The sequence below is a fragment of the Stylophora pistillata genome, chromosome 7 (genome assembly GCF_964205215.1).
Source record: "Stylophora pistillata chromosome 7, jaStyPist1.2, whole genome shotgun sequence".
Taxonomy (NCBI): domain Eukaryota; kingdom Metazoa; phylum Cnidaria; class Anthozoa; order Scleractinia; family Pocilloporidae; genus Stylophora; species Stylophora pistillata.
Window position 1 is genome coordinate 2,998,829 of NC_142525.1, and position 13,434 is coordinate 3,012,262.

At 39.0% G+C, this 13,434-nt stretch overlaps 1 protein-coding gene across 1 annotated transcript; it reads left to right on the forward strand.

Annotated features, from left to right (window-relative positions):
• The first annotated feature begins 7,872 nt into the window (after positions 1-7,872).
• LOC148726166 (uncharacterized) lies at positions 7,873-10,709 on the forward strand. The gene is made up of 5 exons (XM_088728681.1): positions 7,873-8,422; positions 8,507-8,670; positions 9,068-9,280; positions 9,578-9,682; positions 9,974-10,709. The coding sequence occupies exons 1-5, from the start codon at positions 8,395-8,397 to the stop codon at positions 10,478-10,480; spliced, it is 1,017 nt and encodes a 338-aa protein (XP_088584807.1). The 5' UTR covers positions 7,873-8,394; the 3' UTR covers positions 10,481-10,709.
• Positions 10,710-13,434: the final 2,725 nt, after the last annotated feature.

Consider the following 13,434-nt stretch of genomic DNA (forward strand, 5'->3'; position numbering starts at 1 on the left):
GGTCACGATTACTGGATGAACGAGCGAATTGTCTTGGTAATTGAGAAAAGGCGAAAGGAAAAAAAAGAGAGAAAAAGGACACTGGCGGCAACCACAGATTATGCAGGTGTTCAAACTTTCCCTACCCTACCCTTCTCCTCAGATATTGTTAGCTGTTAATTTTATCAGAGAATTTCTGAGAAAGGAGTTGCAGAGGAAAAGCAATAAAACCTGGAGAGGGGGAATTCAAACTCGGGATTGTAAAACAGGTTCACGAGCCTTTAAATAACATGAACGATTGGGAAAAAACGTGCGACGATGGAAGAGGATAAAGAAGAGAGGAAAAACAGCGTTAAAGTTATGTATGTTGTAGGTTTTCAAGTGTAATACAACGGCAATTTCACGAGTCAGGTAAAGAATTTTCCTTGAATCGCAGAACTTAATAAAAGAAGGAAAATCTATGAAACTACAGGAACATTGTTTTTATCGTGAGCGCGAAACAAGAGAACAAGAGATGCGAAACAATATCACTTTGCCTTGTTTTCAACTTGCAATTCTACTATGAATATCTCGCTTCGATAACCAATAAGAATGCGAGATTTAACTCAGTTATGCGGTTCTATCTGTAATCATTGCGATCTCAACGTCCGTGTAACGCAGACAATTTCGGAGGAACTGGCATTATCGCTTGCCCGTCTTCCTCTGGAAGCGCCTTTAATGTAAACAGGGGCTCACGAGTCACTTTATCTGCAAAATTAACTCACGGAATGTCACGTTACAACGAGATCAAAGGTAACTATGAAGGTAACAAAAGAACATTCAGTAAGGATTTTACCTCGCGTGACTTTATCATTTCTCTGACTGAAGCAGAGAAGTTACTACTTTCAATTTTTCTGTTCTATCTTCGTGTTTTTGGGGGCTGATCAGTGCACGTGATCTCGCTGTTAAACTACGGACCCTTACTTGTATGGACATGATCAAGTCACATCTCTCGCTCAAAATAACTCTTGTAGAAAGGTTGTCAGTTCAAGGTACAAAGAATATCGTTTTCATCGAGATTTTGGTCACGAAGTAATTATTCTTCCACAACGTCAGCCATCGTCAAATTAGCTTTCCATGTGTAAATTTGAAATTAACTTACTTTGTATCTTTTCAGAAAGTCATTCCCTCCACGACGTTACAATTGAAACATGGATCTACTTTAAACACCAAGGAAGTAGAAGAGACTCTAAGCGGCTTGATAGTTAAGTCTGGTTGCTTACTAAAAGAAATAACACTGTTTGCTAACGGCGTAAAATCGTACAATAAGCATAATACGAACTGAAAGAAATTACGCCGTAAGTCTTGGGGAGTTGAATCGCGTTATTGCACTTTTTTCTCAATGTTGAATTGGTGTCGAATGAAAGTAGAATAGTTGGCTCATCAAATTCATATGCGGTTCCCTGTGATTATCATTCTGGTGGAGATAAATCCAGAATCTCCGCTTGTTTGCATGCCAGCCGTAAAATCAGCCTACAAGTTCTAAAATATCCACAACAGCTTCTGCGAGAGTAACAAAATCTTGACCTAAAATACTGATTCATGTTTTTCCGTCCTGAATTGCAGATATTTATATATTTCCATGTAATGTGTTCTATTGAATGAATGGCGTTCCCCCCCCGCCCCCCTTTTAACTTATTTTGTTATACTTGGCTGTGCGGAGCGAAGGAAATTAGAACGAACACTACTCGATCGTGTATTTCACCAGCGAACAGACGCGCGTGCAGCGTGAAGTTCGTGACAGCTGTTGTGCATAAAACGGGAGAGGCGTGATGCTCGCGGCCCTCACGGGGTCTCTATAGCGGTTTACTTTTTCATCACTATTATTGCTGTCTTAGTGGCTAAGGTATAAGTGCCAACAGACAAATTTACATTGAGCTATTTTTCCGGCGACCAAACCAGCAATTGCAGCTTCAAGTTACCAGAATTATTACTCTACCTTAGTTTTCTGTCTTTCAATCTCGTGCTCTGATGGTCCGGCAATGATTGGCTGGTTACGCTCACGCTCTTTAAAGCAAACATCCTCGATTAGTTCACTTTTTCGTCGTTGTCTGGAAGCACAACCAGTTACGCAAACAGGAAAAGATTCTTCAGGTCCATGAGTTACTTAATTAATTAATAAATAAATACAGTACAGTTAACTGACGGAAAGTAACTTTACAACGAGATCACAGGTAAGGGAAACAATATCACGCCTAACTAGAGGCAGCATCCCTCGACCTAAAAACAAATTTCACGTAAGTTCACCTTAGATTCGTTGTTTTTTTTTTTTTTTTCATCAATTCACAGAGAAATTTCCAGTTTTAACTATAAACTGAGACCATTACTCGCAAAAGTGAGTTAAATGAGATCTAAAACAACTGTGACGGCATCAGGTTTGTCTGTAACTTAATGATGTGAGGAGCATCAACGTCATCACCTTTCAACTCTTACGTTTCATCTTCCTGTGTTGAGACTGCATTCATTCCACGTTCTTTCGCTTTTAATAGACAGGCCTAATCTATAGATCTTTCTTGACGCAAAATGAGAGTATGTTTGATCGTGGACCAGTCCGATTGCTGTCCCTATGCATGTATTTATCCTTGTGCTGTGATATGCTGAATGAATGGCAATTTTCCCATTGAGTTATTACTTAGTCAGCTTTGTGAAGCAAAACCAAGTAGAACATGCATTATTTGTGTATTGCACTACCGCAAGGCGAGAGGCACACGAGGAGCGTGGAGCTTTCACAAGCTGTCACGCTTTTGTCATGCAATTGGCTGACGGGATGTAACTAAAAAAATAAACTAGAATTGAGATAACGAAAGTTTCTTTCCCTTAAAATTTTCATTTTCATAACTATATGCAGCATACTTCAGTGACTCACAACTGAATGAGGCTAGTGTCCGGTCACAATTAATTCGTTGTTTGTTTCATATCAAGCAGGAGAATTTTGGTAGTTTAAAATCATACATTTCTACAAAGTAAATGAAAGGATAGTGAAAGTTTTCGAGCATAGGTAAAGCTGATTGTTTCGCTATATATATAAATACAGGTACGCAGAATAGTTTGACCAACATTCAGGTGATAACACTAGTGCTGCAATTAGATATTTAACGACAAGATAGCTTTCGTGAGGTTGATGCTGACTTGATTTTCGTTCTTTTCAGGGATTCGTCCATTCTGTAAAGTTACAAATTACGGCATGCAGAGGTTAATGTCACTTTCAGGTTTAGAGGGAACCTTAAACGTTTAAGGTCGGCTGTAATTTGTTAACTTTTTTTAAGTACATACATTTTTGCAAACTTTACATCCTCCAGTTAAAGACAGTGAACATTTTTATCCTAAATCGCTTGCATGCAGACTGCATTGAAAGGTACAATTTAAATTGTTAGGGCACTTTTTAGAGTTTCCTAACTTCAATCAACAACCTTTTTTAGTCTTGGATGTTTTTTAGAAGTCCTTTTGCTAGGCGGGAAGAAAATTTTGAAACCCCTATCTTAAATGACAACAGAACAGTTTTATGGGCCCTTTAAGTTACCGGGACCTTCGAGAATGGGCCCCTACAGAAAAGTAATACGGTAAAACGTCCATTAACCTCCCCCCCCTAAAATAAGCCACCCCCCTCTAATGAGCCCCCCCCCTTATCTTTAGAGGAAGAAACAAATTAAGCCCCCCTTTCCATTAAGGTAACTTAAAAAGGTTTCCAAGGAAACTCGGAAAAATGTTTCTTATAAGTATCTGTCACGATCTGACACTGTCAATTTGAGAGGCAAAAAAGCGCATATACACTTTTGAATAAACAACAGTACTGGCAAGTACCGCTACTGGCTTGTTAGCTCAATTGGTAGAGCGCTGCACTGGTGTCGCAGAGGTCAGTGGTTCGAATTCTGTAAAGGCCTGAGTTTTTTCAGATCTGATCTTCACTATTGCGTAAATAGTGCTGCGAGGATCGTGCACAAGTAAGTACTGGTAATGTAAATACACACGGGTAAATTGACCATAGCAACGATCTTGGAAAAAAAGAAACACTCAAAGATCTCACGGAAAGTACTGCTGATTTCCGATTAATCCTCGAGGATTCACGTCCGTTAAATTTTGTGTGAGTCTGCTTGTTTGTTTTCTGCAATGGCGTGTGAAAATTGTGTCAGTTTCCACCGAAAAACTGAAGTCAATTGAGAAGCTTTTTCTAGCCAGACACAAGGGGATTGAATGCGACTTTCACCCATCGAATTCGTTCGCTTTCTGTTGTGAAACTCACTGTAGAAATATCTAACCCTAACCCTCACCCAAATTCAAGGGACTTGTTAAGGGATAAACAAAAGTGTATTTACAGAAGATCTCAAAACTTTCCTTAAAGTTCCACAAACGAACAAATTGTTCGGAAGAATTCATATATCATATGAATGAGAGTCACATTGATTAATTTAATTGTTAATGGCAAGTACTTCTCATTTTAACTTTCTCAGTTACTTTTTGGGAGGGATTTTTTTAGGCCGCGTTACAATCTTCTTAAAGACAGTTTTAGTACCCCAAAATTTATTTAGAAATCAATTTTGGCGGAAAACCAAAGTGATCTGAGTGAAAAGGAAAAGAAAGAATTAGCGTTATTTATTGGCAAAAGGTCGTGATCGAAGTCTTGGCTTAAAAATGCTTTATAGCCGGTAAAACAAGATATGTTTGTGAAAAATTTTAAGAAAGCCTAAGATGTTCTGCAAAGCGACTCAACACGAAAAGGATACCTCCCGCTGAGAGCCGGCTGGATAGGAGATTACTGCCCTCTGTCTGAACAAATCAGATCGCAGAAATTGTAGAATACAGCCCGCTCACGAACTGAGGAAAAAATCCAACAAAGTATTGCGATTGTTCATAACTCTAAAATTTACACATTCTAATGTGCACTAAGTGAGTTTAATTTATTCAACGACCTTGTGAAAGACACCAAATGAATCGACCAAAAGCAGAAACACACACACATTGATGAAATATACTTAGATAATCAATTGACCAGGATCAATTAATAACTTTCTCTCAACTTATTTAATATGAATATTGAATAAATATCTAACACTCTGAGATGATGCATTTGAATTCATTGCTCATTCATCATCGGGTGATTGAGAATCAGAAAATTATCTCAAAGTGATAGTTGATAGAATCCAAAACATTTGGGCAACACCAAACTGTTTGGGGCTGCGTCGGTGGGAGTAACGAAATAATTTGGATATATCAACAAAGTTGAAATGGTAAATTGGCCACCGTAATGATTACAAAAGCTGACGTTTCGAGCGTTAGCCCTTCGTCGGAGCGAATGATACTTGGTTTCTCAGCCCGACGGAATTAGAAATTGTTCGCCAGTAAATTAAGCAATTCGATAAACGTGATTTTAGAAGTTGCTTCGGAAGCGGCGGGTTTTGCCCCTAACGAGTTTCGCACACAAAGCGTTTCGCCCAGACCTAGACCCAGACCATAATTGAAAGATAATTTGGTTATATCAACTAAGTTGAAGTTCTAAATTGGCCACCGTAACGAGTAAAAAAGCCGACGTTTCGAGCGTTGGCCCTTTGTCAGAGCGAGTGGAGAGTAGAAGCCTATTCAAGGGCGGCTTCGATATTTTGAAAGCCATAGTTTTCATGTGTGAAGTGGTCAATTGTGTCTTTTGTGACGTCTATCGGAAAAACAGTTTCTTTCGAAACTATCAGCCTTTATTCAAGTATCATTGGTTATGACCAGAATCTCGGTCATGACTTTTTTCATTTGTTGGCTCTAACAAGAGCCGTTTTATGGAATCTATTCGGACCTGATTTCACAACTTGCTCTAGTCCAGTTCATGTTCCAGCGCGTCCAGATTCGTCAGTGTTGAATCGATGGTCTTTTTGACATCATGGTACTCCTTGAAGTACTGCTGCAAAACTATTTGGGCATCGTAGTGAATAGTTGAATCTGCTAGAACATCTAGTAGATAGAATACACAGCATCTGCTGTCTATTTTCTACCGATAACTCGACTAATTCTAGACGCATTGTACGTATGGAGTCAATGATAAAAACAGCTTCAAAGTTGTCCATAGTTGATCTAAAACACCTCTGAAGGAACGTGCCACAAATAATATTATCTTAGTGCGGACTTCTTAGGAAAAAACTCGGCAAAGCGTGCGGTATGAAAGTTCTAACTAAAAAGAAATTACCGTCTTGCAAAAATATCTCACCCTTTCACTTGTCAATAGAATTTGAAAACAATTGCGCGTGGAACATAGAAAATGGTTTCACCCAGAAGTAGGCCTCCACTGTAACTCGAAAAACGTTGACCCAAGCATGCGTATGCCCAGAACGAACGTTGAGTAATGCCTTGAAAAACGTGACTTTTCCTGACACCATAAAAATGTTGAAACGAACAAGTTGTTTCTTTTACTAAGAATCAGGCGGGGACTGGAGGGTAATTCAAGCACGAAATACAAAAGAGCCGTTTACAAATCTTTATCAAAAAAGTATGACTGATTTTGGTTTTATCTGCAGCACTTACTCTCTCGAGAAGGTCGCGTTGGTTTTGTGTTGAAGCAAATTGAACGCTGTTGAAAGCGTTCATTTTTCTGACTTGGCTAGGTGTGCGGTGTGAAAGTTCTAACTAAAAAGAAACTACCGTCTTCCAGAAATATCTCACCCTTTCACCTGTCAATAGAATTTGAAAACAATAGTGCGCGTGGAACATAGAAAATGGGTTCGCCCAGAAGTAGGCCTATTTCCGATAGACGTCACAAAAGACACAATTGACCACTTCACACATGAAAACTATGGCTTTCAAAATATCGAAGCCGCCCTTGAATAGAAGCCGCATTATTTTCCTTTTGAAAAAAAAAAATAGAAGCCGCATTATTTTCCTTTTGAAAAAAAAATAGAAGCCGCGGCTTCTATTCAAGAAAAGACGGTATGTATTTCTTACGACTCTCGACCTTTCTTATCAGAAATGATTGTAGTCGGATTAGAGATTCTTATTCTGTTTACCCAGTTCTTTCAATTATGAATAAAGGCTGAAAGTTTCTAAAGAAACTCTCCATTCGCTCTGATGAAGGTTGAAAAGTTAAAGGTTTAAAAGTTTCTAAAAAAACTCTCCACTCGCTCTGACAAAGGGCCAACGCTCGAAACGTCGGCTTTTTTACTCGTTACGGTGGCCAATTTAGAACTTCAACTTAGTTGATATAACCAAATTATCTTTCAATTATGGTCTGGGTCTAGGTCTGGGCGAAACGCTTTGTGTGCGAAACTCGTTATGGGCAAAACCCGCCGCTTCCGAAGCAACTTCTAACATCACGTTTATCGAATTGCTTAATTTACTGGCGAACAATTTCTAATTCCGTCGGGCTGAGAAACCAAGTATCATTCGCTCCGACGAAGGGCTAACGCTCGAAACGTCAGCTTTTGTAATCATTACGGTGGCAAATTTACCATTTCAACTTTGTTGATATATCCAAATTATTTCGTTACTCCCACCGACGCAGCCCCAAACAGTTTCTTTCGAAACTATCAGCCTTTATTCAAGTATCATTGGTTATGACCAGAATCTCGGTCATGACTTTTTTCATTTGTTGGCTCTAACAAGAGCCGTTTTATGGAATCTATTCGGACCTGATTTCACAACTTGCTCTAGTCCAGTTCATGTTCCAGCGCGTCCAGACTCGTCAGTGTTGAATCGATGGTCTTTTTGAGATCATGGTACTCCTTGAAGTACTGCTGCAAAACTATTTGGGCATCGTAGGGAATAGTTGAATCTGCTAGAACATCTAGTAGAATACACAGCATCTGCTGTCTATTTTCTGCCGATAACTCGACTAATTCTAGACGCATTGTACGTATGGAGTCAATGATAAAATCAGCTTCAAAGTTGTCCATAGTTGATCTAAAACACCTCTGAAGGAACGTGCCACAAATAATATTATCTTAGTGCGGACTTCTTAGGAAAAAACTGCAGTGTACTTGATCGTTTTGTGATTTGTCGATTAGTCGTTGGATTAAAATAAATATTACCATATACTTGTTTTTCTATTGTTCTTTTTTACTCCAATAAAAAAGCGAGATTTTCGATCCTCCTCATTAAGGATTCTTGGTATATAAAGGCATTTTACTCTTCACTGTTTCTCAATCATTTCTAACGACATTGTTTGACCCGAAATGGCTTTAACTGTAAGACAATTGTGCAAAGAAAGCAGCAGACGACCCCGCAAGGCTCTGTTTTTTTTTCCGAGACGAGAAGAAGACGGGAATCGCGCCTACACGCCTCATCATTGGAAATAGTATAGATTTAAAAGAAGGAATGGCGGTGACCGTTAACTGGCAAGGAAGAAAGGTACCCGCTGAACTCTTAGCCTTAAGTGGTAAGTAATGCCTTTCACATCTCGATTACATGGCAGAATTCACAGGAATACATTTGTGTAAGTCAGTTTTATTGCGAATACTCGCTTAAGCGACAAGTCTGAGTTGTAACTAATTGTCGTACTTACGATTTGTTCTTGTAGACGACGAAGAAGTCTTGAATCAGAAAGACTTGGAGTGGTGCGAAATAAACTTACCGCCGTTACCAAGTCTGGACTGCAACCAACAGCCGGATTCAGACTCTAAGGAAATTGCCCAACAACCGTCCCAAAAGAATGAGGTACAGCGGCCCAACAAGTCAACCCAGGTAATTCTGATTACTACATGGTGCTCTTTAGTAACGCGTTTCATAAAAATGTCGATAACGCCGGCCACTTCCAAATTCAAAGTGGTATTTTTACCTTCTTGTGAAGCGTAAATAATTGAAATTAATTATGTAATGCACGAGCTACCTTTATGATTCTATTATAGTTTTATGTCAGTGGGCATTTACCATCTACAGCGATCGTTTTATATAGGTTATAACTATTTTTGAACGTGACTTTTGTTAATAACCCGAACATCAGGAAGTCTAAGATCACGTTTTCTTGCGCGAGACAAAGTGAACGAGCGTGTTTCAACATTGTATTATCACATTTAAGTTTTCAGATGTTATACTACCATAACAGACTTTCGTTTTGATAAATGTTGTATTGATCTTTTAGGTGAAGGCTGGGCAGAAAAAACTTTCCGCAACTCCCGTTGACCCATACCAAGAGTTTTTGGCAGAACAGAAGAAAAGAGAGGCTCAGTGGTGTGAGGAAACTAAAGCAAAGAAAGCACGAAATGAGGAAAAGGAGGCCAAGAGTTTCAGTGCTGGTGCGACTGCAGAAGATGTTGCTTCCATAAAGCTGCTGCTACAAGAGAGTATCTGTAAGGTAAGCATAACAACAATGCGTTACTTGTTGAGAAAATGTCGCTTGGAAAGTCCTTTTCAGTTTTTTTTCTCTGAATTCAACACGCTTAACTACGTTACGGACACCCAGTGTCAACAATGAGTTTCTAAAGCAAGCCTTACCTTTGGATGACGTCTAATTACTTTTTGACTGAGTAATTTATAAATAATCGTCTTAATACGGAAACCTCATTTTACAGACACTTTCTTTGGTTTTGCCTGATGTTTGATTGTTCACTTTTTTTAATTAACTGTTCATTTGTTTGTTTTACTCAAATAGATGATGAAAAAATTCGAAGACGCCCTGTCTGGAGTGGAGAGAAAAATCACAGTCCGATTGGGTAGAATTGAGCAAAGATTGGATTCTTTAGAGCAAAACGTTATGGTAAGTTTTAATGTCTTTTTCGTTTACGCCTTTAAAGACGGAGTGCTCGGTAATGGAACTACTGGTTTGACAAACTTTGTTGCAGAAGACTAAACTGTTTGAGTGCCTCTAAACTCTAATTAAACCGGTTTAAGAATTATAAAACACAGGGTATAATGAAATAAGGCCATCAAAAGCTAGCGGTTTCAATTTATTTTCTACTTACTCGACTTAATCAAACCAAAATGGCCTTTATTTATTTTTTTAATTCCCTTGCTACAAAATGACATATGATTTTTAACTTTTTAATAGATACAACAACCAGAAACTGAGCAGCCATTATCAGCCAGCAGTATCCTTCAGCAGGATGATCTTCAAACTATAGATTCTGTTGCCTTGGCCAGTCTAAACGAAGATATGGACATCTTCGCGCTATCTCCAGAAACACCAACGGTTCCGACTCCGCCTACAGCTTCAACTTCTTCAACCCCTGCAACCCAAAGCTTCCACGCATTAACAGAAGCTCAAGTTGGCGATGAGCTCATTGGTAGCTGCGTGACCCCAAGAAAGCTACCAGTCGTGAAGAACATTCTGCAGAGCGGATCGGAACGGCACAAATGCGCGCTTAAGCTTCTGCCATACTTCTTTACTAAAGATGAGATGAGCACCAGCAACACAGACGGAACACACCAGAAACTTCCCCTAGACACTACGAAACTAAACTCATTAAAAGTGTTAGTTTTTTCTAGATTTCCAGTCGAGTCCTCTGCGGAGAGAGGCAAAATAAATCAAGGGCAAAATAAATCAAAGGCAAAATAAATGCTAAGTGTCGTTTAAGTAAGCATATTATAAAGCAAGCAGGCGACAGGTAGACTTAAAGAGAGTTTTTAACTAAGGCTTTTCGCGATTGTTTCAATATTTGTTTCTACTATTATGATTGTTGAGGATTCATTGAGATTACTGTAGGCTTCTCGTTTTCAAGTTATTGATGTAAAATGGTTGTAGAGACCTTCAATTTTATTTAAAGTTTTGGTTTTCTTTGTTGGAAGAGGGATGTGATTAGCTTACGAAAACAGATGTTCGTTAGTTAAGACAAGGAGAGCGAGATTTGTTTTCATGATTATGCTAATTTATTTCGAGTGACGTGTACGGCAAAATTTACAAAATCCGTGGCTATCGAGTTTCTCATCTTTTATTTCCATCGATTAAAAGGAAACAGAAATTGCTTTATAAAAGCTCTAATTACACATTACTTTACGAAATCGAATGCTAGATGAAACACGAGCGAAAGAAAGTTGAGTTTTGTTACATGCACATGCAAAATTGTTTCGATTAACCGACGGTGAAATCTACAAAATCAGCGGCATTTCTTAACGTTTTTCACTTGAGAGTGCGTTTTCATTTCAGTCAATACGTAGAAACAATGTAGGAACATGGGAAAAAATGAGTTTGCTTCTCAATTCTATTTTCTTTCTATCGAGAATGTTCAGTCCACATGGTATGATTGACAGATTGCTTCAAACGCATTGCGAGCTCTCCAGGGCGAGACTCGCTCTCGGCTCGCTTCACTCGCCAGTGGATAGCTTAATGGCAGGCTAGTAATTTAATTTTACTTAGTTTTCTATCGTTATCAGTCGAATATTATTAGCATGAAACGTCAGTGTTCCGCATCAACAATTCGTATAATTGTTCACAACGGTTTCTGATCGATATGTGCATGGCTTCCCGCTGTTCTTTAGCCCTCCTTATCCGTTCAACGTTTTTGTCCATCCGTTTAACGTTTTGAGCAATCTATTAATAGATGCTGTTCAACCGTTTAACGTTTTAAGCCATCCGTTTATTTTTTTTCTCGGCCGTTTAACGGTTCACGGAATCCGTTTTTGGACTTTGCTCTACCATTTAACGCTTTGGACTATTCGTTTAAACGGACATGCAAACCGTTTAAACGCCCTTACTACCCGTTTACTATCCGTTTACAAACCGTTTATTTTGTGGGAAATTAACGTCTCCTACCCCAACCCTGCAAGAGACAGGACCTCTATTTATTCGTCCCTATCCGATAAGACTAGAATATCGAACCATTTCTTGATGTTATATAAAGGTAGCAAATTCTTCTCAATTATTCTAAGACCCTGAGTGTTGGTCCAGCCGGGCCTCGAACCCTCGACCTCCCGCACAACAGTCCAGCGCTCTATCCATTGAGCTAACCGGGAGGCGGTTAATCAAATTCTATGGAAATGTTTATATGCTGCTGGTGTTTTGTAGATGCAGTCTGATAATATAGGATAGCTATTGAATCCCAGCATAGGCCTTGATTTTGTTCCAGACATAAAGTATTCAAAGTATTGGGTCTTTTTACAGGAACACAGATTAAGTTGAATTCTTTGTTAGAACCCCACGGAGATGACCTTGGTTAAATGGCTTTTTTCGAGTTTCTGGTAACTTTGCCCAAATTGAATTTAGGCTCATTTATAATACATTCCTTACTTTAATTGATCTCCATAAATGAACATTCTGTTTACAACTACGAACTTACAACAAAGTTATGTGTTGGAACTCTCCTTTGTAAAAAACATTAGAAGTGGTTTTGAAACGCTGAAAACCGTTTCATGTACATAACTGAGAATTCTGCTACTTTTGAAAGTTAGGAAGGTATTCTTTATGATCGGCTATAAAAGTCAAAGTGAGTTACCTGTGCACCACTTGATCTCACGTTTTGTTACAACTCCTTCAAGGTACTGAGCTGGTGGTGCGATGGGGTAGTGGCCGTAAAGGAACAGGTGGTATTCTAAGGTGGGGAGGGGGGGGGAAAAGGGGCTTCTAATGTCTTAAGTGGCAAGGGGTCTCCTTGGCCGCAGCTCACCTCCGTGCACCTTAACTCGAGGACAAAGGAGAGGAAGGAAGCACGATAACCTGGACTACATTGTATTGCCCCCTGAAAATCTCTTTAGTGCCCTAAGATAACCTTGGTGGAGGAGCGTCTTTGAGTTTGTTGCCAATTTTTCTAATTTTCATGTTCTTTACTGACAAGGGAAGCGGATAAGATGAAAGATAAACCTCTCCCAAAAAAAATTGATGTTTTCTTTCTTAATGTTACCAAGTTAGAAATACCATGTTGAAATAAACTCAAGCTACAAATGTACATGTTTGCTATTAATACTAGGTTCAAGTAAATTTCAAATGATGAAACGAAAATCGGATGACTTGACGAGCGGGCTTCCACATAACAAGAGACCTAGGATGGAAGGTAAACGTTTTTTATGTTGTAAATGTTAATACAAGTATATGTATGTTCTGTGAAGTCAAAAGGAGACACAATTCTTTATTAAATTTCTGGGGGTGATCATATCACCTAGAACCTCATGGAAAATTCAACTTGACAACGGGTTAAAGATAGATTACAATGTGATGCCAGAGAGGCAACTTGAGACACATTCTTTTGACAATGGTTGGGTCTCGCCTGCACTGGTAGCAACACAAAATAGAGCAAACAGCTACAAAGCCAAATGTCGTGTCTTCTTCCGCCAAGAATAACAACGAGTTGTTTCTTTAGTTTATTCTGTAGGTCTCTTGATTTAAGGTTTTCAAGTGTAGTCACGAAATCTCGAGTTTTTAGTCCGCGTTTTGGTCCGAGTTTTGGTCCGTGTTTTGGTCGGAGTTTTGGTCCGATTCCATGGGAACTTCCGGGTTATAAACACAGCAGATGGGTCCCATGATCAAATTAGTTCTCTACAAAATTACAAGATACATTATCCAATTTAAAATGACTGCAC

Bases quoted from the DNA above. Each gene is read 5' to 3' on its own strand.
- LOC148726166 (XM_088728681.1), top strand. From the start codon at position 8,395: ATGGCAGAATTCACAGGAATACATTTGT. The intron at 9,281-9,577 runs GTAAGCATAACA...TTACTCAAATAG, and splicing joins TACAAGAGAGTATCTGTAAG to ATGATGAAAAAATTCGAAGA. The intron at 9,683-9,973 runs GTAAGTTTTAAT...ACTTTTTAATAG, and splicing joins CTTTAGAGCAAAACGTTATG to ATACAACAACCAGAAACTGA.